Source organism: Mirounga angustirostris, unplaced genomic scaffold, assembly GCF_029215605.1.
Source record: "Mirounga angustirostris isolate CCGP_5_RB_7025 unplaced genomic scaffold, mMirAng1.0.hap1 SCAF_1, whole genome shotgun sequence".
Classification (NCBI taxonomy): Eukaryota; Metazoa; Chordata; class Mammalia; order Carnivora; family Phocidae; genus Mirounga; species Mirounga angustirostris.
Window position 1 is genome coordinate 4,733,734 of NW_026991709.1, and position 25,589 is coordinate 4,759,322.

Below are 25,589 nucleotides of genomic sequence, written 5' to 3' on the forward strand. Positions count from 1 at the left end.
CACATCCATTTCTGTCCCAGATTCAGAGAGGTGCAGGCACCGGCCTGATGACGCAGGGAGTGGCAGTGCCGTGAGCTGACCCCCAGTCTTTGCCCCCCCTTAACCTCCCCTGAACGTGAGGGTCGGTGAGTCACCTTTGCGTGCTTCCAGTCCCTGCGACCTCCGTAGCCAGAGGCAGCCTGGGGGACCTCTCGGCCGTGAGAGCCGTGGTACCTACAACCCATCCCCGGAGCTAAGGCAGGTGAGCACCAAGCTCCTTGCACGTGCGTTGTGTGGGGAAGAGGTGGCCAAAGTGAAGGCCAAGGTGAATGGGAAAACTGCCCTTTGTTCCGGAGAGAGCTAACTCTCCTCTAGTCTTCTAGTTCTTTCTCCATGTGTCTCCTAAAAACGAACTGGTATCGAAATAACACAGTCTTATCGTTCTTTCTTCTAGGTCATCTTAAACGTCCCAAATCTTTGCCATTACCTGATGCTGCTGATAAAATCAGGATGGCTTTAAACTCAGTAAGTGGTTAATTATTACCTTCCCAGACTTCTCTTTGTTTCCTTATCCCCACTGTGATTTTCCAAAGTGTGTGCTGGGCGGCATTTTAAGCCCTGGCTGCAGGGACAGCGAGTGCTCTGTGGATGCTGGTCACGGCGCTCTCTCAGGTAGGGTGCGTGGGAGCGGGTTAGGGTGCAGACACACCACAGCTGCTCCCGCGGAGAGCGCCCCAAAGCTGTCGGGTGGGTGTAAGGTATGTGCACTGCTCAAACCTGGGCCTCTTCTCTTCCTGCCCTGCGGGTGAGTTTCAGGGTGAGCAGTCGGGACAGCCAGGGGCAGAAGGGTGCTGGGAGGGAGTAAGTCCCAGGGGAGAACAGGTGTGTGGGGCATCACCAGCCGGCAGACCCCTGCGCAGCCCGGTGTCCTGATAAACTGGGGGCGGCCGTGATGGAATGTAGCATTGGGCTGACTGTCCCTCGCCCTGGATGCTCCCCAGCCCCGCAACAACTCTGGAGACAAATGCAGTATCTTTGTTCCCCATTATATCTCACTGGTTCATCTTATCCCTGCGAATGGGTGCATGCAATACAGAGTTGTGGTCAATAACCAATATTTTCCATATCTTGTATCTGGAAAAGAGCCCTTTTGTTTTTCCTTCTTTAGCAGTTGCTGGTTTTTAATTTTCACTGGTTCCATTTTAAATTGCATATCCCCTGCACAGGGCTTCGCCGGGACAGACCGCCGTGCCTGCCACAACCTTTCCTGGGTGGGACAGCATGTTCTTAGATGCTTCCGATAGAGACCAAACCCATGTGCTCTTTTTCTTTTGGCCTTTGGTGCCCCATTTAGATTAGAGATTACACTGTTTCCCTTTCTGTCCACTGCTCTGGTTCAGAGTTACAATCTTTGCACTTCTGAAGGAGAGCATCGGTGACTTATTAAGCAGAGGTTAACTCTGGCCGACGGCACTTGGCTCATTCCGGTATAATCTCGCTTCCCTGGAGGCCCCCCCTTTAAAATGCTAAGCATTGCGTTGCCTCGGCTCAGAATACCGGCCCTGTCCTGAGACCACGGTCAACAAGAAGCAGGAGAAATGAATGAATGAGTGGGAGGAAGTTTGAGGGGCCCTCAGATAGGAGGGCAAATGTGGCCTCCCCACATGGCCCCGCCAGTGGGTGATTGGGGAGGGCGGAAGCAGGGGACATGCAGGCTGGCCGGCGGGGGTCTTGCAGGGGCAGCCAGAGAAGGCAGTGTTTAAGTGGGCAGAGGGCGAGGAGAAGGGTGTTCAAGGAGATGGATGAGGCAGGAATAAGAGCTGTAGCTGGGGCAGCACCTTCCATGTCGTGTGCGCAGGGACCTGGCGGCTCCCTGCAGAGGCGCTCGTGCCTTGGGAGGATGCTCCTCGCAGCAGGACTGAGCTGCAAACCCTTTACATGTCCCGTAGTAAATGGTGACACGTCTCCTAAGGGAGGAGGAGGTAGAAAAGGAGCTTTTAGAATAACATGTATAGTGTGAACCTTCAGGTAAATTTTTTAACCTCTATCACTCAACGTTCTTCTCTGCAAAATGGGTCCACGAGTCACGCCTGCACCTTCGTAGGGGTGTGGTCGGGTCTCCAGGAGGCGGCGAGTGCAGACGCCTGGCGGCCCCTCGACCATTACCTTTCTCGCTATAATCTCCATCTCAGGTTTGGGTGTCAACCGCTGCCCAGACTTCCACACATTTTTTTCTTTAAATTTTTTAAAAAATTTTTTTAGTAAATCTCAGTGTTGACCATTTACTTTCTCTTTATTTCAAAAAATGATCAGTGAACGAACAAATGCAAAAACCGTTGGCAATTAATTGAAAGTTCTGGTTTAGTCAGTCTGGGTAAGTTCAGAGAAGAATGCAGCAGCTTTTCGGCCCCTTGTCTAAGTGTGACGGACGCGCGCCTAACCTTGAGGGTAACCGGGGTTTTATATCATGCACCTTCTCTGTCATTGTTTAGGGGTCACCGCCAGGAGTTGGACCTTACTACGAAAACCATGGATACCAGCCTGAAAGCCTCTATCCCCCGCGGCCCGCCACGGTCCCCAGCGCCTACCCGGTGTATCTGGTCCCGTACTACCCATCCGAGGGGCCCCAGTCCACCCCGAGGGGGCTGACGCACACTTCGACACCCACCAGCCGCGTGCAGCCCAAGTCCCCATCGGGGACGGCGTGCACTGCAAGTAGGACCCTTTTGCGTTTCTTTCCTACAACAGAACCGGCGCTGGGGTCTGTCTTCTCCAGGGGGCTCTGTCCTCTGTCGCTGACTGCCCTCCTCCCTCTGCCGGGGCTGGTCCCATGCTCTCCCCCTCTCCCTCGATGTCCCAGCTTTCACCCTCTTGCCTCCTGCCTGGGGCCCTTGGAGAGCTGCCAGGCTGCAAAGCCCTTCCTTCACTTTCCTTGACTCTCCTGGGCCAGCTTGGCCCATACCACCCAGGGTGGTCTTCCAAGCCGGGCCTCTCTGCCCTGTTCTTACCGGCGTGGCTTGTCGGTGCGTCATCCTGAGTGAATGGTAAGCTCCGATGCGGGAGTCACCTACCCACCCTTTCTCTGTGGCGTGGTTCCCTGGACCCAGCAAGTCACGCTTAAGGTGCTGGACGAGGGTGGCTTGGCGCTCAGCGAAGGAAGTGGCTGGTGTGGTTGGCACTCGGAAGGATGTCTGGGCTTTAAGGGTCTCGTGGACAGAGCAGAGTGGGCGTAGAGCGGTGAGGACTCCAAGCACTGATCCCTCCAGTGCCACGTGCTTCTAACTCTTACTCATCTCCTTTCTTCTTGCAGTCCTCCCAACTTTTTTTAAAATTTTTTTAATTGTTATTTTTTTCCCAGCTTTTTTTTTTAAGATTTTATTTATTTATTTTTTATTATTATTTTTAATATTTTATTGATTTATTTGACAGAGAGAGAGAGCAAGAGAGGGGACACAAGCAGGGGGAGTGGGAGAGGGAGAAGCAGGCTCCCCGCTGAGCAGGGAGCCCGATGTGGGGCTCGACCCCAGGACCCCGGGATCACGACCTGAGCGGAAGGCAGATGCTCAACGACTGAGCCACCCAGGTGCCCCTAAAGATTTTATTTATTTGAGAGAGAAAGAGAGAGAGCAGGAGCGGGGGCGGGGGGGAGGGTGCAGATGGAGAAGGAGGTCCCCGCTGAGCAGAGAGCCCGAAGGTGGGGCTCGATCCCAGGACCCCGGGATCACGACCTGAGCCGCCCAGGTGCCCCGCCCCTCCCAGCTTTTAGTGCCAGCCAGTGCGAGTGCTGAGAACTGCCGGGTACCAGCCAGTCGGAGTACTGGTGGCTAAACAATTAATGTTTTTGCTGACGATGTTTTCTCTATTTTGCGAGCGTGCATGTACACGCAGGGTGCACAGTTAAAGAGTGAATTTCCACGTGCCCCCAGCACATCATAAAGCATGGAAAGGAGTCCCTAACACCTGTGTTGCTAGAAGCCCCGGCGTGCCCCTCCCCAGACCCCGCAGGAAGCCCCGGCGTGCCCCTCCCCAGACCCCGCAGCCCTGAGCCAGCGCTGTCCCCCTTCTTCCCGCCTGACGCTGGCCTCCGCGTCCCTCACCCTTTGCAAACGGCTCTTGGTCCGTCCTTCTCCCCGTCAGCGTCTACTCTTGTTTATTCCCTCCTCCACCCGTTCCTGCCTGATCAGGGAAGTCCTGGTCTCGCGCTTTTGTCTCTCTGGTGGCAGCTGGGGATGCTGAGACCAGTGGTTCTTAATCGGGCGTGATTTTGGCCCCCAGGGATCTTGAGAGTATCTGGAGACAGTTTGGGTTTGTTGTAACTGGGGAGAGGCTGCGACTCTGGGTGGGTGCCTGGGATGCTGATGACACCTATGTGCACAGGACGGCGTCCCACAACTGGACACCTGGCCGAGAAGTCAGTAGTGCCCCGCCCCGGGGTCCTGATCTGAGGTTGTCATGGGGGTTGGGAGGAAGCCAGGGTCAAGAGAGTTCAGGAACCCCGGACAGTGGTATCTGCCTCCCCCCAAAAAAGGGCTGTGGTCCGAAACCAAGGGTCCCCTCTAGAGGTTGGCACGTCCAAAGGGTGGACTTCATACGAGTGACCGTCCAACCCAGGCGGACAAGATGAGCCCACTTGCCTGACGCCTGCATCTCCACTTTCCCGGGGAAAAACCTGGTGATGGCAAGCAGTCGGACGGGAACCTATCAATCCCTCATCAGTGACTTCATAAGGGAAGAGCACCAGCCTATGGTTCTACATGATAAAACCGGCCTTTCAACTCAAAAATTGCTTAGCGAACTTATCTTGCTATTTTATTTTTTTAAAGATTTTATTTATTTTATGTAACAGAGAGAGAGAGAGGGAGAGCGCACAAGCAGGGGGAGCGGCAGGCTTCCCGCAGAGCAGGGAGCCCGATGCGGGGCTCGATCCCAGGACCCTGGGATCATGACCTGAGCCGAAGGCAGATGCTTAACCGACTGAGCCACCCAGGTGCCCCTAGAATTTTATTTCTGGGTAGGGAATGAGGTAAGGGTCTTTCTATGTTTTCACATCAGAAAATAGCAAACTACATAAACAGTGAATTCAGTAAGAAATGCTTTTCCTGCTAATTAGAAATATTACTTCAGTAGCATATTAAATTCCTATATATATCTGAATGTTTCTGGACTCTGTCTGGTTCCATTTCTGTGTGAGTACGTTCCGGGGTTTTTATTCAGGTTTTTTTTTTATTAAAATGTTTTATTTATTTATTCATGAGAGTCAGAGAGTGAGAGAGGCAGAGGCAGAGGCAGAAGGAGAAGTAGGCTCCCCGCCGAGCAGGGAGCCCGATGCGGGACTCGATCCCAGGACCCTGGGATCATGACCTGAGCCGAGGGCAGACGCTTAACCAACTGAGCCACCCAGGCGCCCCTTACCTTGCTATTTTAAAAACCATTTTATTGACTTACACAGAAACATGTACATTTTATAAGTTTAATGTTTGGCCTTGGAAGTATTTTTTTTTAATTAATAGACTATTTTTTAGAGTAGTTTTTGGCTTACAGAAAAATTGAATACCAAGTTCCCATATACCCCTTCTTTCACCTCCAAGTTTTTCCCATCATCTTGCCTTAGTGTGCTACACTGTACTAAGTCCATAGTTTTATTAGGATCACGCCCTTTTTGTTGTATATTCTGTAGCTTTTGACCAATGTATAATGACATGTCCATCATTACAGTAAAATACAGAAGAGTTTCAGTGCCTTCAAAATCCCCCGTGCTCCGCCCACTCGTCCCCGTCTTGTTCCCCCAGCACTTGGCAACCGCTGATCTTCTGTCTCCGTAGTTCTGCCTTTTTTCACAGTGTCATGTATCTGGAATCATGCAGTACGTAGCCTTGTCAGAGCCTTGATAGTGTTTTGCAAGTTACTTAAATAGCACAAATCCAGAAGAACCCATCAGGAGTGCAAGGGCCATCCAGGGACTCCCTGGATCTATTTGCTAGAGCACCAGCCCTCAGTGCTTCACACTGAGTCCCCACGCATACACATCTTCACATCTGGGGTTTGGAGAACTGAAGGTCAACAGTCTGTGATGCAGGTGGTTGGCCCTGGACATGGTAGGGCTGAATCAACCACAGACGAAATTGGTAATGATGAAGGCACATGAATAGTATGTTGTAGTTAAACGCAACAGTGGTGCAATTGTCAACCAGACAACTGATTGCAAGATGCCTGCCCACCAAAAGTAGGATCGGGGGTTCCCGCTGCCTGAGTGCTCCTCGCAGGAGCTGGGCGGATTGCCATACGCTCGGCGAGAGGTTCAGAATACTTCATTTAATAGCTCTTAGCTCACCAGGCATGTTATTTTATGCTACAACAGGAAGCCCCCCCCCGCCACAGGAAGAAATCGTTCTTGGCTAATGAGTCAAATTGGGCATTTGGAATTTCCCCTGAGTTTCCTCTGCCACTCCGCCCTGCCCAGCCCTGAGACATAATCACTGTAGGCCCAGTTCTGATCACGTGGCTCGGTGGCCCGTGGCTCTCCTCAGACCGGTGGCCTCCCCCGTGAGCCTGCTAGGACTGCAGATTCACACCTCCCCTTCCCCAGCAGACTCTGAATTCCCGGTGATGAGGGCCAGGAAACGGGGCGGGGGGGTCCCCGGCCTCCCCCACACTCCGGGACACCCAGCTGGCTGTCCTCCTGTAAACTGAGGGGGTGGGAGGGTCTATGAATGCCCCCCCCCGCCTCTCCCCGATTCCTCTGAGGAAAGCTTGCACCTGCGTAGGAACTGCTGGGCGTGGTGTGCTTGGCGCTTGCTAGGCTTTTGGTTTACACGCTGACCAGCAATGACCTGTCGGCTTGTTTTAACTGGAGAACGTTGGTGACCTTCTCCAAATGACTTTATTCTTAGGTGCGATGTGAGCCCAGTGCTTGCTGCTCCTGCCTCAAACCAAAGGGCGGATGTCAGCCCTGCCCGGTGGAACATTCCACAGGGACGGGATTGGTCTAGCTCTGCCCTCTCCAGTAGGGCAGCCCCCGGCCACAGGGGGCTGCTGAGCATCTGAATTTACATAACTATGAATAAAAGACTTTAATAAATTTCATGATAAGTGACTGAAGTGCAAAAAGCCTCACGTGGCTAATGGCTGTCGATGGGACGCTGCGGGTCTGCGTCATCTGTTCCCTAAACTGTCTCGGGTAAGACCGTTTACTCTGCCTTGAGCACCACCACCAGGGAGGTGACAGTCGGGGACGTTATTGTTTCCCATGCTAGTGATCACCAAAACAAGGCATTTTTCCTCTTTCAGGCAGTTTTTTACATGAATCATTTATTTGACTATTCTTTTTTTTTTTTTAAGGTTTTATTTATTTGACAGAGAGAGACACAGTGAGAGAGGGATCACAAGCAGGGGGAGTGGGAGAGGGAGGAGCAGGCTCCCCGCAGAGCAGGGAGCCCGATGCGGGGCTCGGTCCCAGGACCCCGGGATCATGACCGGAGCCGAAGGCAGACAATGACTGAGACAGCCAGGCACCTCCTTATTTGACTATTCTAAGACCATACTTTTTTTTTTTTTAAGAGTTATTTATTTATTTATTGGGGGTGGGGAGCCCAATGCAGGGGTTGATCTCACAACCCTGAGATCGTGACCTGAGCCAAAACCCAGAGTCGGATGGTTCACCGACTGAGCCACCCAGGCGCCCCAAGACCATGCTTTTTATTTATTTATTTATTATTTATTTATTTATTTTTAAAGATTTTATTTATTTATTTGACAGAGAGAGAGAGAGAGAGAGCAGGAACACAAGCAGGAGGAGTGGGAGAGGGAGAAGCAGGCTTCCCGCGGAGCAGGGACCCCGATGCGGGGCTCGATCCCAGGACGCTGGGATCATGACCTGAGCCGAAGGCAGACACTTAAGGACTGAGCCACCCAGGCGCCCCAAGACCATCCTTTTTAAAACTTAAGTATAGGTCGCTTCATATCATGGCTTCCTGCTTTTGTGCTCTAAAAAACTGAGTGCTGTGGGAGAGGTAAGACCTCCCCAGATATGTTCTTAAAATCGCAAGTCTCAATAAGTGTCTACGAAGTTATTGCTTGATATGCTGTCCTCTAAAAGTAGTGGGTAAAATTTGAGAGTGTAACTTCTAAGAAACTCTGCAACTCCATTGTGCCCCCCTCTTTCCCCAGAGGCCAAGAAAGTGCTGTGCATCACGGTCTCCCTGGGGGCTGTCCTGGCAGGAGCCGTGGTGGCCGCCGTCCTGCTCTGGAAGTTCAGTAAGTGTCACAGGGGGGCCCAGTCTTCCCGATGTGCCTGCTCTCCGTGGGTGGACCTCCAGCCCTTCCTGCAGTTTCTCTCCCCCAACCAGCTGTCTTGTCTTTCCTTCTCTTTGGTGATGGGGACACATGAGTAACCATTCTCGTCCGATCGTATTGTCCGGGTGGTTATGAGCGACTCTTGTGCTGTGAGTGGAGTACTGACCCGCTCCGACTACATCCAGTGCTTTGGGGCGCTGGGCACTGCCCGGCACCGGGGAAGCACGGACTCCCCGCCTTGGGGCCACACCTGTCCCCGAATCTCAGTGTGCCACATCACCTGCTAGGTGCTGGGGCGTGCCGTCCTGTGCCAGCTCGTGAGCCACAGCCAGCCTTTTCCGTCAGCCCGGGGCAGTGCACACTCAGGCTTTGATGGGGCACAGATTCACTGTGGCAGAGGGGACGTGGGCCGCTGTCCGAGTCCAAGGCCACGGGCCCCTCCCACTCGATGCACCGGGGGCTACTTCGCTGCTGACTGCCGGCCCTGTTCGCTTTGCTGTCGGTGGTGGCAGGGACACATCTGCTCCTTACTAAAATAAACGGGGGAAAGGTTCTTCTCTCCTGTTGCTTGGGGCCCGGAGAGTGGACTCCAGAACTCGTGGCGGGTACGTGAGGTTTTCTTGGCGTCTCGGGCTGACGGGGTCTCCCTCCTGTCTCTCTGCAAGTGGAGAACAAATGCTTGGTGGCCGGGGTAGAGTGCGGCTCCTCGGGAACCTGCATCAGCTCCTCTCACTGGTGCGACGGGGTCCTGCACTGCCCCAGCGGGGAGGACGAGAACCGATGCGGTAAGTCAAGGCACCGTGTGCACCTGCGGAGGCCACCAGTCTGCCCTGGTGCCCAGCCTGCGGCCCGTACCCGGCGTGGTGGCCAGCCCTGTGTCCGGCGTGGCCGCCCAGTAGGTCACCGAACCGCGACCTGGAGGCTGCGCCTTTGGTCTAACCCCAGATGAGGAGCCAGGCTCAGAGAGGGTGCGCTCCTGGCCCAGCATCACACAGCGATGGGAGGGAGGCGGCGGGGCTGGGGCCGCTCGGACGGTGCGCTCCCGAGCGGAGTTGGGAGTGCGCTCTGCTCTGTATGTGTGATGTGTAGGTCTTGTCACAGAGCGGGCACCTGGCTCTGGCTTTTCATTATTTCCTGTTAATTGTTAGGAGTGATTTCAAGGGTGGTGAAGTGGATGTCCTGGAAATGGTGCCTGAGCAGGCGGGGTGCCCATATCCACTGGCGGCCACCCCCAGCGTGACCCTGACCCCGGGGTGGGACCTGTTTCCCAGTCGCCTCCGTGTCGTGCGGGTGGGCGGACCCGGAGGGGCCAGCCTCGTCCGCCGTGCATTTAACTGACCCCCACCCCTGCTGTGGAGCTGGCCCATTTCTCCTGACGAGCTTTTAGTTTGTCCTCCCGCAGAACGTGTTAACCAACCAGCCTGGCCGGACGCGCGGGGCCGTGGCCGTGGTGCTGTGGGACTGCGCCCCCGAGTCCTGCTTCCTGCTGCACGCTCTGACGTGCTTAGCGGAGAGCCTCTTGTTTTCAAACAAACAGGCAATTCAAAATTGCAGCATCAGAGGGATCACCAGGAATACCACGAGCAGCTTTCCTCTTCTCCCCTCGGGTTTCTCCTAACTCCTCAGGGTTTCATTTAAACACGGGCGGGGCCCTGGCGGGCGGAGGATGGATGCAGGTCCCCTTTCTTGTCCTGCACCATCCCCTGTGGGGATGCTGCCCTGCACGCCCTCCCCGCCCGGTCCCAGCTCTGTGCGGCCCTTGGGGTCACCTGTGTCCAAAGTGGATGCCACTGTGTCCCGCGATCTGCGCCCGCGTCCCAGGGACTGTCTGCACTTGGCAGTGACCCACTCGAGCCTTAAACTTTCAACACAGCGCCTTGCCTGTGTGTTGGTGATGATGTGTTTGTCACCATCCCTTAAGTAGGGGGTGTCGAGGCTCATAGTGCGTGGTTAAGCTATCACGCGTGATGGCTTTTGTGTTTTCATACATGTGCACGCATGTGTGCAAGGAGAAACTCGAGCAAGACAAACTTGTTCTGTTCCCTGCAGACTGTCCCCTCCCTCCCCCTCTTCTTAATGTTTAAGTTGTGTTTATTTAAATACTTTGAGTTAATATCCTCAAATAGATCAAAATCAGGAAGTACCAAAGGATGTACAGGGAAAACTTCTCCCCCACTGCGCTCACACACACACACACACACACACACGCCCATTCACCAGCCAATCACGCTTCTTTCTCAGGGGCAACAAATACACGTTTCTTGCTTCTCCTTCTGGAGAGTTTTTAAGTGCGAAAGCAAAGACGTGTGTGCGTATTTCCTACTGTCCTCATCGCTCAATGCTCACTGCCCAGCTGACCGCACAGGTCTTGGTGACACATCCTGGGGACCCTTTGTGGTTGGGACAGGAGCCCCCGCTTTCCCGTGGGGGCACACCCCATGCTCCGGTGTATGGCTCCAGAGCCCTGGGCGTCCTCTCTTCTCGATGGACAACACGCGTGTTCCAACCGTAGGAGCGCATCGGTCGGGAACACCCCCAGAAGTAGAACTGCGGGGTCCGGAGCATTTGCACATTTGTAATTTGGTAGACCCACCTGAATTGGGGATTGTAGAATTTCCACATCAGTTATTTATATAAAACAAGATAGATGAACACGGCATTGTGTATGTATTCTGTATCAGATCAGAACACACATTTGATGTGCTTTTAATTTGTCCACCTGTCGAGCGGAAATTATTCTCAGTGAAATGCACATCTTCTGACGATAAAGAGCATCACCCGTCCCGTGGATAAAGTTCAAGTATATGTGGAGGGCTTTCTTTTCCTAAGAGTATGTGCGTATATGTGTGTGGGGGGGTGTATGTATATATATATGTGGAACGTATGCACATCGTTAAGATTAGTTTACTTTCTACATCTGTTGCCATGGTTTCGGTGACCGCTCAATGTCACAGGAGAAACTGAAGGGCGGCTCGGGGTGACCCAGTGAGCACACGGTTTTGTACACTTGAGCCTGGCTGAGAGGGAAGACCTCAGGTGTTCTCACCACAGAGGAAAGTGGTAGCTGTGTGAGGCGACGGGTAGGTCACCCAGCCTGATCGATCGTGGCACCCACTTCACAGCGTGTGCGTGCCTCCGAATGCCAGGTCATACCCCTTAAGTATATACCGTTGTTCTTGGTCAGTTGTACCTCAGTAAAGCCGAAAAAATTCCCAAGACTTAAAAAAAGAGAAGAACTTGAGCTTGAGACCATCTCCAGCTCTCCTGTCATGTTCTCCTAGTTGGCATTTTTTTTAAGTTTTTTATTTAAATTCCAGTTAGTGAATGTACAGTGGAATATTGGTTTGAGGTGTGCAACAGAGAGATGCAACCCATGCTCATCACAGCATGTGCCCTCCTGACTCCCCATCACCTCTCCTAGTTACATTTGACCGCAGAGACACGGAAGGGAAAAAAAGTCTCTAAAATGACCGTAAATCAAGAAGGCAATGTCTCCTTTACTTTCTGCTGTGCCGCAGCGTCTGTTTTATTTTTAATTTTGGAATTATATTTAATTCCAGTGACTTTTTAAAAAATCTAATGAACTTTATTTTTCAGCAGGGGTGAGTGTATAGAAGATTAAGCAGATAGTACGGACTTCCCGTGTCCCCTCCCCACCCCCACACCTGCCGCATGTTTAACACCTTGCGTTGGTAGGGGGCTTTCATTTTAATTGATGAGCCAGTGATTAATACATTCTTCTTTTTTTTTTTTTTTAAGATTTTATTTATTTATTTGAGAGAGAGAGAATGAGAGACAGAGAGCATGAGAGGAAGGAGGGTCAGAGGGAGAAGCAGACTCCCTGCCGAGCAGGGAGCCCGATGTGGGACTCGATCCCGGGACCCCAGGATCATGACCTGAGCCGAAGGTAGTTGCTTAACCAACTGAGCCACCCAGGCACCCCCAATACATTCTTCTTAATGGAAGTTCTTAGTTCATACTAGGGTTCTTTCTTGGCGTATGGACAAATGTACAATGTATTTACATTTGGACAGTGGGTTTGAATAAATGCATCATGACCCATATCCACCGTTACGGTATCATACAGAGCATTTCCATTGCTCTGAAAACCATCTGTGCTCTGCCTATTCACCCCTTCCTCCCCTGGCCCCTGGCAACCACCAATGTTTTTACTGTCTCCATAGTTGTGCTCTTTCCAGAATGTCACGTGTTGGAATCATATACCTTGTAGCCTTTTCAGATTGGTTTCTGTCACTTAGTGACAAGCACTTAAGCTTCCTCCCTGGCTTTTCCTGGCTTGATGGCTCATTTTTTTTAGCACCAAATAATATTCTGTTGTCTGGATGGAGCACAGTGTGTCTATCCACTCATGTAGCACGTGGCTAGCTTGCACATGGGGTTTGGGATCACTCGTCCCGGAAGCATCAGGAAATAATCAGACCACGGCTGTTCATTTCACAGGGAATGAGCCTGGAGGTGTCGGTCAGAAGGTCAAGGGAGCTGTGGCCACAGAACGGGGGATGGGGGTGGGGAGAATGAGGTCTGTGATAACCAGGTCCTCATTTTATATTTTACATCCCGTGTATCCACCCCCCCCCCCCAGACCTCTGAGCACGGTTTCACATGCTTTTAGGCTTTGCATAAGTGACACCGTGTGGAACACAGCATTCAGCAGCGTGCCCTCACGCTGTTTTCAAGGTCGTTTGTTAGTGCCTGACTGGTCAATCCTCAAGCCACATGGGATCCCGCTCTGTGGCTGTGCCCCTCTGCACGCAGCCACCCACTCAAGGAAAATTCTCAGGATTCTGGATTGTGGGAAAAGGCACTGGAATAGAGAGAGGCTTGAACTACGTCTGTAATGTTTCATTTCTTTAAACAAAAGAGTTGAGGTCGTTTGGGCAAAGCGTTGCTGGATTTAGAGGTAGAGCCGGGCACCAGGGCACTTGGCACATCTTGGGGTGCTTTGCCAGGATCCAGGGTGTTGGGCAAGAGGGGTCAGTTTGTTGTTCAAAATGATTGTTTAAAGATCATTTTTAAAAAACCCTTTACCTTATTCATTTACTTAAAAAAAAACATTAGCTTTTTCAAGGTATAATTCACATACCATAAAATTCACCCTCCAGAATATAAAATTTGGTGGTTTTTACACGTCCGCGAGTAAGTGCGGCCATCCCCACGTCAGTTTTGGAATACTTTCATCACCTGCTAAGGGAACCCTGAGCAGTCCCCCACTTGTCCCTCCTCCTGCCCCCAGCCCCACCCCAGGCCCCAAGCAACCACTCATCTACCCTCTGTTGCTGTGGATTTCCTACTTGGGGCAGTTCATAGAAACAGGGGCGTACGCGGGTTGTAGCATGGGCCAGCGCTTGGCTCCTTCCAAGGCTGGATGATGTTCCATGGTAGAGATGGACCACACTGTGTTCGTTCATCTGCTGACGGTCGCTTAGGTTTTCTCACCCTCTGGCTATTGGGAATAGTTCTGTTGAACATCTGCAGGCGAGTCCTTGGCTGGTCACCTGCTGTCAGTTCTTTGGGGTAACGAGCACTTGAGGGCCCGGGAGGGATAGAGCAGGGACACCCCTCGGGTGTGATCAGTGCCTAGGGAACAGGGGACCCAGTGCGGTCACCTTCGAGCCTTTGTGTCGAGGGCTGGGAGGGCTCGGGTGGTGTTAGGACAGCCTCCCGAAACTCACAGAGCCTCTCCCCTACTGCAGTTCGCCTCTACGGCCCGAACTTCATCCTCCAAGTGTACTCGGCCCAGAGGAAGTCCTGGCACCCAGTGTGTCAGGACGACTGGAATGACAGCTACGGGAGGGCCGCGTGCCAGGACATGGGCTACCGGTGAGTGTGGTCCCAGCCGCAGAGACGCAGGAAAGATCCTCTCCGCCCCTCCCTGGACATGCCAGCACACCGATGCTGGGGACAGTGGTCTCCTGCCCGGAGCTGGTCGGGGAAACCAGCAGGTGCCTCACCACACCCCCCCAACCCCCCGGCATCCAGTGATCAAGACTCACTGCCGCCTCCTGGGCCTCCATCCACACCCGGTTACTCGGGGATGGCCGGTGCTGCAGCCACAAGGTCCAAGGTGCCATCTGAGGGCCTTGGTGGCTCTTTTGTCCCAGAGCCTCTGGCAGCGTTGAAGCCTCACCTCCCCAGCCGCCCTGGGTGGGACCTGGGTGGAGCCAGGCGGGGGCGGGGCCAGAGGGAACAGATCGTCCTTGACCTTCACTGTATGCACGCTTGGGGGAGGCCCCAAGCTTTTGAACGGGAGAGAAGTGACATCAGATTTATATGGAAGAGAATTCAGTCCTGCATGGGGCCATGGGGAGGGTGGAAGAGGCAGGAGGGCCCCTCCCAGGGATTCCCAGCTGGGGGTTCACCAGAGCATCCCTTGAGTGCATGGCAGCCGTCTGACCCCATGGGGTAAGGCTGTGTGATCTTATTGCCACCACCTCTTCCTTGGGGTGTCCCCATATGACTTCTGTGCAATACTAAGGGGTTCTCCATATGCCAGTTTTTTAAATTAATTACTGCTTAATAAGAAACTTGGCATCTTAGCTGGTAAAATATTTCCAAATGCCATCCTCAAATTGCAATTGAATGACATAGTGAGGCCCCCGTCACAGTTCAGGACCTTATGGGATTTTATAGCTGAGGGTGTTTTAACTTAAGTTACATCTACTCACACATCCCTATTCTCATGGTTTCTTTATCCGAACCCAAACCAGATTAGAAAAAGACCAACCGGGAGCTTTTACCCGACATTTCTGGGTTATTGTGGGGAAAGATGGTTCTAACACAACCTCACTTGATTAGAACTTGTGATTTTGTTTTCCAAATGCTAAGGTGTTCCTCTTAATCCGAACACTGTGCAAGAGAAGTATGATGATATCACAGGATTTGCAATTGCTTATAACGAAGACATTGTTCTAATTAACATTTTCTGCCTCTTTTAGGAATAGTTTTTATTCTAGCCAAGGAATTGTGGATGACAGCGGAGCCACCAGCTTTATGAAGCTGAACATAAGTGCTGGCAGTCTGAATCTCTATAAGAAACTGTACCACAGGTATTCGGTGACTTCTTTTTTCCTTTAAGAAAATTTGTAATGAGAGCGAGTAGGAGACACCATGGAGAATCATGGTGCCGAGGCTGATTTCTCTGAGCCGTAATTCTGGGTATCGATGACTTTCTCATTGGGAGGAGATTGGACTCTAAGCGGGGCTGGTTGTTCTGGGTTCATTCTTGGGAAGCAGCTAAGGGTTACTGGCCATTTTGTTTATGCTCTTGATGGCATTGGATAACATTGTAAAATGGAGAGTCCTCCTTGCTGCTTTTCTATTCTTTTTTTTTTTTTAAGATTTTATTTATTTGAGTGAGAGAGAGCAAGCATAAGCGGGGGGGGGGGGGCGGGGAGGGGCAGAGGGAGAGGGAGAAGCAGGCTCCCCATGTAGCAAGGAGCCCAATGCAAGGCTCGATCCCAGGACTCTGGGATCATGACCTGAGCCGAAGGCAGATGCTTAACCGACTGAGCCACCCTTTACTCCCTGGACTTTAGAGACACACATGCTACGTGAAAGGGTGTGTCTCCAGGAATCCCAGAGAAAGCCTCAGGGTCCCAACCAGGGTGACCAACTGATCCTGCTTTGCCCTGGACTTTGCCAGTTTCAGCCCGGAAGTCCTACTTCCCAAGGATCTCCTCAGACCCAAGCAGCAGGGACAGCTGGTCCCCCAGCCCTAAGCCACCTTGTCAGATGATGCCGTGCCAGGGGTCGGCATCATTCTGGGGGCCTGGGAGGGGGTGACTAGTTCAGTTTAGCCGATGTATCCTGGACCTCGAAGCCAACTTGTGGGCCTGGGCAGGTCATTGTGTGTCCAGTGGTTGGAAATGAACCTGAGCAACCCATCACATGATTGATGGCTTAACTGATTGGGGGGTGGAGGAAAGGGTGGGTTTAAGCTGCTTGTTCTGTTTTGCATATATGTTTAAAGCCTTTGCAGTCTCCTAGGATCATCATTATTATCTGAATGTTCTCTAATGTAAAGGTCACACAGCATCCTTTGTGCATGAGCCTTGGTCAGCTCCCAGGTCCCTATCACTCATCCCCAGGTGGCTAGCCAAGCCATCTCCTCCCTATCGGCCAGGTGCCAGGGGCTGCACTTGACGGGAGAATGTGGTAACCAACCATGCCGCCCCTCCTTTCCTTTGAGTGGGAGGCTGGGAGCAGTTTGCATTCCTGGTGCCTGCTGACGGCGGTGGCTAGGGGGCTGACTTCCGCCCAAGCCGCTCAGCCTGGCTGTCCCCAGGAATGTGACAGGGTGAGCCCAGGAGGAGGGCTGAGCTCGCCAGGTGCACGCAGGAAAACAGCGGGGTTGTGTTCTGCCTGCCCGGGAAGCTAAACACAGCTGCCGGGGCTCTTTGTAAATGCTGGGTGTTTCTGTTCTTCTGCGAACACTTACATGCAGCATCGGGGCTGAGCAGGGACGGAAGGCTGCCTCCTCTCCACAAGAGCCCCGGGGACTCACCGGGTGGCTGCTGGGTTTGGAGGGAAGACGAGGAGATCATTGCCTGGCATGGGGTGTCCCATACATGTGGGGGGGGGTGGAAGGCTCCTTTCTCTTTGCTTTGATACCTGAGTTGCGGGCTCCCAGTGGGGCTCACCTGAGCGGCCGTGGCATGCCCACAAGCTGGTGGCTGCACACTGCACGTCCACATAGAGGACAGTCGGCTTTACGGTTCTTAGAAAACGTCTTCTTTTAATGGGAACGTGTCTTCTCTTGGCATTGTTATGCCCCGTAGCCGAAGACCACCAGGACCCGCAGGGTCCGTGGAACCGTGGGGCCTCTCGGTGTGAGGGTGTCAGAGGGGACTTTGTGTATAGGACTTGGGCTTGTGTTGGATCATTTTGGGGAGGTTCAGGGAAGCGGGGCTTTGCTTGGGTTAGATGCTATTAGGAAGCGAGGTGATTCTGTGATTGGTATCTTAACGCTATTTTTCTAGAAGGGGGCGGGCATGAAGGCGGGCTACCTCGGGATTGGCAAACAAGTGCCATCACTCGTGGTGGCCAGCAGAGGGGGCTGTTGGTCACCGTGTGGCTTGGACATGGTTCGTTGTCTGGCCCCGTGCGGACCCTGAAATCGCCGTCGTTCAGGGGAACACACAGCCGGAGGCAGATGCCTGCATGTTAGGGCTGCTTCTCTCCCTCACGATGCATTAGGGGAAAATTCCCTTTGAGACAGACTGCATTGGTTATTCGTCTTTCAACTGGAACCTCAAACACTTACCTCGCAAACGAGTAACTTTTCTTTGGCTCCCGAGCAGATGATTGGTTGTCTTGCTTTCTGTGCAGTAAGTTGTAAAGCAGTCATAGGAACCCAGACAAAATCAGAGGGTGATTTCAAGGTCTGGGAATAAAAATAGAAGCTCATGTTATTGGGTGCCTGCCCTGACGGCCACTCTGATGGTACCCTCATTATCCCACTCTACAGATGGGAGAAACTGAGGCACGGGGCCACAGGGTACACAGCAGCAACTTGAAACCGGGCTTTGACTCGGTGTCTGCTCTTGGCCGTGTCCCCCGTGCAGATCTAATCTCCTCATCTGAGTCCTCAATCGTGGGCCCTTCCACGCCTGGGGAGGCCGGGGCCGGGGAGTGAGAACATTGGAAGAAAACGTGTATTTCTAAGTATTTTGAGAGTCAAGCATCTCCTACTTATTATAGTGACCAGAATGCTCCCTGTTCTTTTGCAGTGATGTCTGTTCTTCAAAAACGGTGGTTTCTTTACGCTGTATAGGTAAGTGATTCTTGCTTGCCCGCTTTTTTTCCTAAATAGGGAACACACTGAACCTTCAGAAACACCTCCCCTGTGTCTAGGGAGGTGGGGTGATGGGTTGGGATATGCCCAGAGGCTTCACACCATCTGCACCCCAGCTGCCCCCCAAGGAACACCTTTCTGGAATTGCGGTGTGCTGGAGATGCCTTCAGCCTCGGGTCCAGAAACAGCCGTCCCGTGAAGATGGGCAATCTCAGGAAACTGACGGGCGCCCCTCTCCTGCCATCCCCAGCCGGGGCTGTTCCCATCTTCATGCTGGGATGAGTTACAGCTTCCAAACTTTGATCAGTGTGGGAGGCACTGTCCCTGCGCTCCCCTCTCTGGGGTGGACCAGTCCTGTTTTCCAACGGGACACTGGTTCCGAAGCTCAGCTTTTCAGCATGAAGAGGTGAATCTAGCAGCTGCTCCCGGGGAGCGGGAGGGGGGCTGCGTGACCCAGCGGTCCCGGCCGGCCGCCACTTCCCAGCCAGGCTTAGCTCAAGCTATCTCAGGCCCCAAGAAAATGTGCCCGCCCCACCCTCCAGCCCTCGCCATCCACCTCGTGGGGCATGAGGCCCACACACTCGAGCAGTTTGCAGGTGCACTGGATGAACACTCACGGAACCCCAGCGTCTTTACGCTGGCGGTGAAAGGGACAGGACAGGGGACTGGAGGGGCTCGGAGATTGATCCAGGGAAGCCCCTGGGACTTCAGCACCCCCTCTAGTCTCCCCTTCTCGTTTGGTTCTGGTCCACCGTGAACTTCTCCCTGTGCCTCCGAGGCCCCCGCACCATGTGCCCCCTGCCACCAGGAGCCTCTGTCCTGTAAAGTGGGCTCTTTCCCCACCGGTGCTCCCGAGTTTCCACAAAGGAAGCCTCGTTGCCCTTTCTGGCCAAGAACTTGGCACAAGTGGGACCAGGCCAGGCCTGGCACTGAGGGTTCACACTCTCTCCCCCACCTCCCTCTCCCTCCTCCCTCTTTCCTCAGTCTTCTCCCCCACCTTCTTCCTCCCCTTTCCTCCTCCTCTTCCCTCCTCCCTCCTTCCCATCTTCCTTTGCTTTGTTCAGGAGTCTTGGGGCCTCTGAGCCTTCAGTCTCCCCATGAGTCAAGCAGGCCCAGGCCCTTTGTTATCCAAGACCCCCACCTGGGTATGCAGGAGACACTGATGGGATCCATGCCCGATCCCGAATCTAGTGCCAGCAGAAGTGCGCTTCCCCGCGGTCTGGGGGGCTGGCGGATCCTCTCCTCCCCTCAACCAGATTCAGACCCCAGACGAATGGGAATAGGAGTCAGCTACAGTGGCCCACCAGCCTGGCAGGAGACCGGATGGAGCCGGCTGGGCGCACGCTGCGGGGGCCGTGGGGCGGCCCTGCTCCTGCCCACGGGTACTGTGCTTGTCGCTTTCAGAGTGCGGGGTCACAGGGAAGATGATCCGCCAGAGCCGGATCGTGGGCGGGAGCAGCACCTCCCTGGGGGACTGGCCCTGGCAGGTCAGCCTGCATGTCCAGGGCACGCACGTCTGCGGAGGCTCTATCATCACCCCCGAGTGGATCGTGACGGCCGCCCACTGTGTGGAGGAGTAAGTCCATGGGGGTGGAGGGCTCAGGGGGGTGGAGGGCTCAGGGGCGTGGCTCACGGGTTTGGAGGTGGCTCGGGCCGTGGGACCGGGAGTGAAGTGTCTGACCTCTTCAGGCCCCCCGGTTTCTTTGCCTGTTCGTGGGGCACAGCTCCCGCTTCTTGGCCTGCTGGAGGGGCAGGTGGGCGCATGCGTGGGCACCGGGGGCCGAGCCCATCCCCCACCCCTTCAGCAGGTGTGTGCGGGCATCCCCAGTGGGCAGGGCTCTGGGCGGGTCACAGTGTGTGAGGGGAGCCTGCATCCTAGCTGAGTTCTCAGGAGCCCTGACCTTGTGGGAGGCCTGGTCTCCCCCGATGCTTGTCCTCAAGACGGCACACCAGGGGACCTCACATTGCTCTGCCCGAAGGTTCCCTGGGACCCGCAGTTAGGCAGCCTTGGCCACGGCGTTGCCCACACAGATGGGTAGGGAGCGGGGAGGGTAGCCATCATTTATAGTGTTGGCCTTTATCCTTAAACGTAGAGTTTTTTTGTCACATGCCTATTTTGGAAGAAAGTTCGCTCCGCAGAGCTGTCTTTCTGATTTGTACCTGGCTTGGGTCCTGGCCCTGCCATTCTCTGGCTGTGTGGCCTCAGGCCAGTCACACAAGGTGTCTGACCACGGCGTCCCCTCTGCACACCTGTAGGACAGGCGAGCCTGCTCGTCGCAGGGGCTGTGGGGAGGGTGGAGGGAGCGATGTTTCCTTCCTTACCTCCTCCCACCTCCTTCCTCCTTCTGATCCCAGGATCTGGGATTCTCTTAAAAAGGGAACACCTAGATAAAGCTAATGCCCTGATGACTGTTTGACCTAGAGTCTAGGCATCCACATACATTTATTAAGCACCTATTGTGTGCCAGAAGGTACCCTACCACATAAAGGTAGGTAAGACCCAGTCCTGGCAGAAATGAGGTTTGAGGGTGCCTGGGTGGCTCGGTCGTTGAGCGTCTGCCTTCGGCTCAGGTCATGATCCCAGGGTCCTGGGATCGAGCCCCGCATCGGGCTCCCCGCTCAACGGGAGGCCTGCTTCTCCCTCTCCCACTCCCCCTGCTTGTGTTCCCTCTCTCGCTGTGTCTCTCTCTGTCAAATAAATAAATAAAATATTAAAAAAAAAAGAAAAAGAAATGAGGTTTGAAATCTCAGGGAGGCATCAGGCCCAAGAGAAAGTGTTCTTAGAACCTGGAGCAGGGCACAGGAGGGACGGGCTGCGTGGGGATGTAGAGGGGGCAGGAATGGGGGCCACGGTGTGGTGCCAAGGGAGGGGAGCCTGAGATCTCGTCAGCCTCGCCATGTAGCTTCTCGCGGGTCCTGTCACCTCTGGGAGACTTGGCTCCAGGGTGTGACTTCCGGATATCACCAAATGAGTGTTCACGTTCGTGCTTCTGAGACGCTGAGTGGTGTTCGGCGCTGTCTTCCAGACCGCTCAACAACCCCCGGTATTGGACGGCCTTCGCAGGAATCCTGAGACAATCTTTCATGTTCTATGGACGTGGATACCGAGTGGGAAAAGTGATTTCCCATCCCAATTACGATTCCAAGACCAAGAACAATGACATCGCTCTAATGAAGTTGCAGACACCTCTGACTTTTAACGGTACGTACGCGTGTCCGTGGGGCTCAGGGTGCGTGGACGACTTTGACCACACCTTACGGACAGAGATGGATTGGAACGAACCCCGGGCCGTGTTAGCCGGAGGGTGGGATGCGGAGGGCTGGCTCACAGGGCACCCTGCACAGCCGAGAATGTACCTGCGGCTCTCGGGGGAGGCCGTCGGCGGCTCGGCCGTCCTGCACGGATCAGAGTGATGATTTCACCAACGCGCGGAAGTCCAGAAGGGGTTTCCAGCCACAGCACTGTTGACATTTGGGGTTGGCTGCTCTTGGGTAGGACAGGTAGCAGGAGCCCTGGCGTCCACCCCCTAGATGCCAGTGGTGCCCTTCAGTTGTGACAACAATGTGTCCCGTCCCCCGGGGGCGATGTCACCTCTAGTTGAGAACATTCGTCAGTACTTTCCTTTTTCACAAGAATCCTGAAGGTAAGATACTTCACCATTTACAACAATAAAAAACACACATGGTTTCCCTTAGCTTCGTACTCGGCCCCCGTTCTGGACCGTCCAAGGGTCCCTCTGGAATGTTCCAGCCCACATGGATACAGATGAAGCAGAGCCTTGTCCCTCTCCTCGAGGTGTTTAGATTCAAGTTGGGATACAGTTTAGACCCAGAGGAGCCGGTCGGGGGGGGCTGGTGTCCAGCAGGGGCCTCCGAGGTGCAGGCTGGGAGCGCCCGTAATTGTGAATATTTAGAAGCAGAACTAGCACATAATCCCATTTCCAAGCAGCATACCTTCCAGAGGAGGGAGCAGACTGCCTATAAGAAGGCAGGGCCGCGGGGCCGCGGGGCCGGAAAGTGGGAGTGCCAGGACACGTCGGAATCTGGAATTTTCCTTGAGCGATGGTGGCAGTCCCAGGCCTAGCTGCGTACAGGCGGCGAAGGTCCAGGTGAAGACTGTTGCGGGAAGCCTTGCGTAGACCGGACCCGTTCACCATGCTTTCTCTTCCTGGAACAGACAAAGTGAAACCAGTGTGTCTGCCCAACCCAGGCATGATGCTAGAGCCGGATCAGTCCTGCTGGATTTCCGGGTGGGGGGCCACCTACGAGAAAGGTGAGGCTCCAGGGCACGCAGCTCTGCGGGTCCCCCAGGACAACAGGATGGGGTTTGGAAGTGGGAGGTCCTGGGTTTAATCCTGGTTCTATTACCACATGATTAGATGACTTTGGGTGATTCACCCAGTCTCCATGCCTCAGTTTCTCCACCTGCTGAATGGGAAAAAATCGTACCTGCCCTACTTAGCACAGTATTCCGATTAAGCTCCAGCGGAACAGTGTGTGGCAACTGCTTTTCTGAACTATAAAAGCCACGTAACTGTGAGAGGTGTACAAGCCCTGTGATCGCACCCCCTTGTTGCTAACGGGTTGCCCTGGAAGCCCGCCATGCCCTTCGATGGCTGAGTGACCGTGGGCTCGCGTGCCCCATGATGGCCAGCGGCAGGCTGCCAGAGCTTTGTCCCCGTGCCCTGATGCCCCAGAGAGACAGGAGGGCCCGCACCGTCCCGGCACAGGCCTGCTCAGCTGGCTTCCTTATAATTTGCTTTCATCTCCGAGAATACTTTTCAGATCAAGGAATCCTAGCTGTTTCATGTTTATGAAGTGCTGGAAGTGCTTACTGGTACAAAGAAGCATCTTATGTATGGTTTACACCCTTCTGAAAAGTGTTTAAGGCACACACACACACCTCCTTTAAAGCAAGGTGAAAAGTACCAGGCAGGGCGATGTGGGGGGGCGTGTCAGGGAGGTGGTGGTGGGCTCGGCATCCAGGCGTCTAGCGTGAACACAGTTACTGCAGGTGAGCCTCCGGTTGGTGTTCGTGGCTTCACAGTGGCCAGGACAGATGGGAAAATCACGGATTTGTGGGGCACCTCCCATGGGCTGGGAATGCAGCACTGAACAAAATAAGGCAATCTCCATGTTTTCTCGTGGATATCTGGGGGCAGAATGTGGTCAGACAAACAGGAAACAAATGACGGAACTAGGTGCTTTCAAACAGCAAGAAGTTGTGACAGCAGGGGCCTGGCTGCTTTGAAGAGGTGATCAGGGAAGGCTTCTTGGAAGAGGCAACATTTCAGCTGAGATCTGAATGACCAGGCTGTTTAAGGAACAGAAGGGTCAGTGTGGCTGGGGCACAGTGAGCCAGGGGTGAGGGTGTAGGCCATGCAGGGCCTCCTAGGCTATGGGGAGGACACTGGCTTTTATTCTTAGTGAGATAGGGAGCCATCAGGAGGTTTTAAGGAGAATAACAGGCACATGGATGGCTCAGTCAGTTAAGCATCTGACTCGTGATTTCGGCTCAGGTCATGATCTCAGGGTCTTGAGATGGAGCTCGGCTTCGGGCTCCATGCTCAGAGAGGAGTCTACTTGAGGATTCTCTCTCCGTCTGCCCCTCCTTCTGCTCACGCATGCGCTCTTTCTCTCAAATAAATCTTACTTTTAAAAAAGGAGAATGACATGATCCGGTGGCCCTTTGGGGAGTAAAAAGGATGCCTCCTGCCTGCAGGAGGGGGGCTGAACTCAAGTGTGGGGAATCATTGCTGTGGTCCTCCCTGACCAGCTCAGCTGTGGGTGGTGGGCTGGGAGGTGGGGACACCAAGCATGTTCGGTGCCACCACCTTGCAGATGGAGTGAATATCAGCAGGGGGGAGAGTGAGGGATCCAGGGAGGGCAGCTCTTTGCTTCGTGATCTGAGCCCCAGGGTGGGCGGTGGTGCCACTTCCTGAGCCAGGGAGTACGGGGTGGTGAGGATTTGGGGTGGAGGAGAGCAGTGAGAGGCTCTGTTTTGGCTCCTGAAGCCCGTGGTGCCTGGAGGACAGCCATGTGGAGGCGGCAAGATGGGAGGGGAGTGGTAGAGATGACAAGGGTCCACGCTGGTTGACAGAAGTTTTAACGTGCATGGAAGCCGAGAGGTGGGGCGGTATGTGGAGGGCCACGGGGCTGTTGAAGGTGGAAACACAGAGCACCCCGTGGGCCCGGGAATGGTCTGGTGAGGAGGGAGCCCCAAACCAAGTCGCTGGGTGGTGAGAGAGGAGGTTCTAGAAGACGGACGGCATTCCAGAGCCCCCGGGGGCAGGGAGGTGTCCCTGAAAAGGAAGAGCCACGCTCGGCACACTGCACCCGTAGCAAGGATGACCCAGTGTCCCGGGACGAGACTTGGGGGGAGCAGTGAGGGCGGGGAGGGGCCGTGCCCATCGGTCTCCTGTCGCAGGAGCATGTCCCCAGGAGGGAGTCCTCTGTTCCCGTGGGAGCTGCTGGCCCCACAGCAGCTCTGTGTCGACCTCTGTCTCAGGGAAGACCTCGGACGAGCTGAACGCGGTCATGGTGCCCCTCATCGAGCCTGGGCGCTGCAACAGCAAGTACATCTACAACAATCTGGTCACGCCGACCATGATCTGCGCGGGCTATCTGCAGGGAAGCATCGACTCCTGCCAGGTGACTGCAAGGGGTCAGGCCCGCCGTGGCCCACCCGCCCCCACCGAGGCGGGGTCCGCGCTCCCGGACCGGAGGCAGCTCCGGGGTGGCCGTGGCCGTGGCCGTGGCCGTGGCCAGGCTCAGCGCTAACGCTGGGGAAGCGCATGCTGCCCCCCACCAGCCGCCTCCGCTTCCACCGCAAGGGTTTTATTTTGTCAGCTTGTCAGTGGGACAGAAATATGCTTTTGAACTATTTAAAAATACGGTCCACAATTTATTTAGTAACTCCTACTTGGTACAGACTAAAACTCGTCACCGGCGCAGCCTCTGGGGGATTATATTGCTGTCCCTCGCCGGGGGAGACACGAAACCCGCACACCCACTCGTAACTCACATGGGGACGCCCACCCCGACCCCCACCCTCGGTGCGTGGCCAGTTGTGTGTGCGGGTTGTGGTCTGAACTTCTGCTCTTGCCGCGTCCCCCAGGGTGACAGTGGAGGTCCCCTGGTCACTTTGAAGAGCCGCATCTGGTGGTTGATTGGGGACACGAGCTGGGGATCCGGCTGTGCCAGGGCTAACAGACCAGGAGTGTACGGAAACGTGACCGTATTTACGGACTGGATTTACCGACAAATGAGGGTAACGTCCCTGTCCCCCTCCTCACCGAGCACTCTGAGTCCGGTGTCAAAGCCCAGAAGTCTGCGGGGTGTGGCCTGCCTGCAGGAGGCTGACGGCTGACCCCCCCCCCCCCACCCAGCACCGCGCAAACTCTGCCTCCCGGGGCCCCGGTTTGCAGTCGGCATCGCCCTCCCCGTCCTCCGCCGTCCACCCTCACTGCTGCCCGGGTGCAAAAACCCAGGGCGGAGCCTCTCC

The 25,589-nt window shown here is 54.5% G+C and overlaps 1 protein-coding gene across 1 annotated transcript; it reads left to right on the top strand.

Moving 5' to 3' along the window:
* Nucleotides 1–489: 489 nt before the first annotated feature.
* Nucleotides 490–25,454, top strand: TMPRSS2 (transmembrane serine protease 2). The gene is made up of 12 exons (XM_045863555.1): nt 490–504; nt 2,472–2,694; nt 8,146–8,232; nt 8,937–9,056; nt 13,986–14,112; nt 15,228–15,338; nt 18,021–18,064; nt 19,490–19,661; nt 21,112–21,287; nt 22,263–22,358; nt 24,594–24,736; nt 25,203–25,454. The coding sequence occupies exons 1-12, from the start codon at nt 490–492 to the stop codon at nt 25,452–25,454; spliced, it is 1,566 nt and encodes a 521-aa protein (XP_045719511.1).
* The last annotated feature ends 135 nt before the right edge of the window (nt 25,455–25,589 follow it).

Excerpts from the sequence above, each read along its gene's own strand:
- TMPRSS2 (XM_045863555.1), top strand. Across the intron at positions 2,695-8,145 it reads GGGGACGGCGTGCACTGCAA|AGGCCAAGAAAGTGCTGTGC; the intron begins GTAGGACCCTTT and ends CTCTTTCCCCAG. Across the intron at positions 22,359-24,593 it reads GGGGGCCACCTACGAGAAAG|GGAAGACCTCGGACGAGCTG; the intron begins GTGAGGCTCCAG and ends CCTCTGTCTCAG.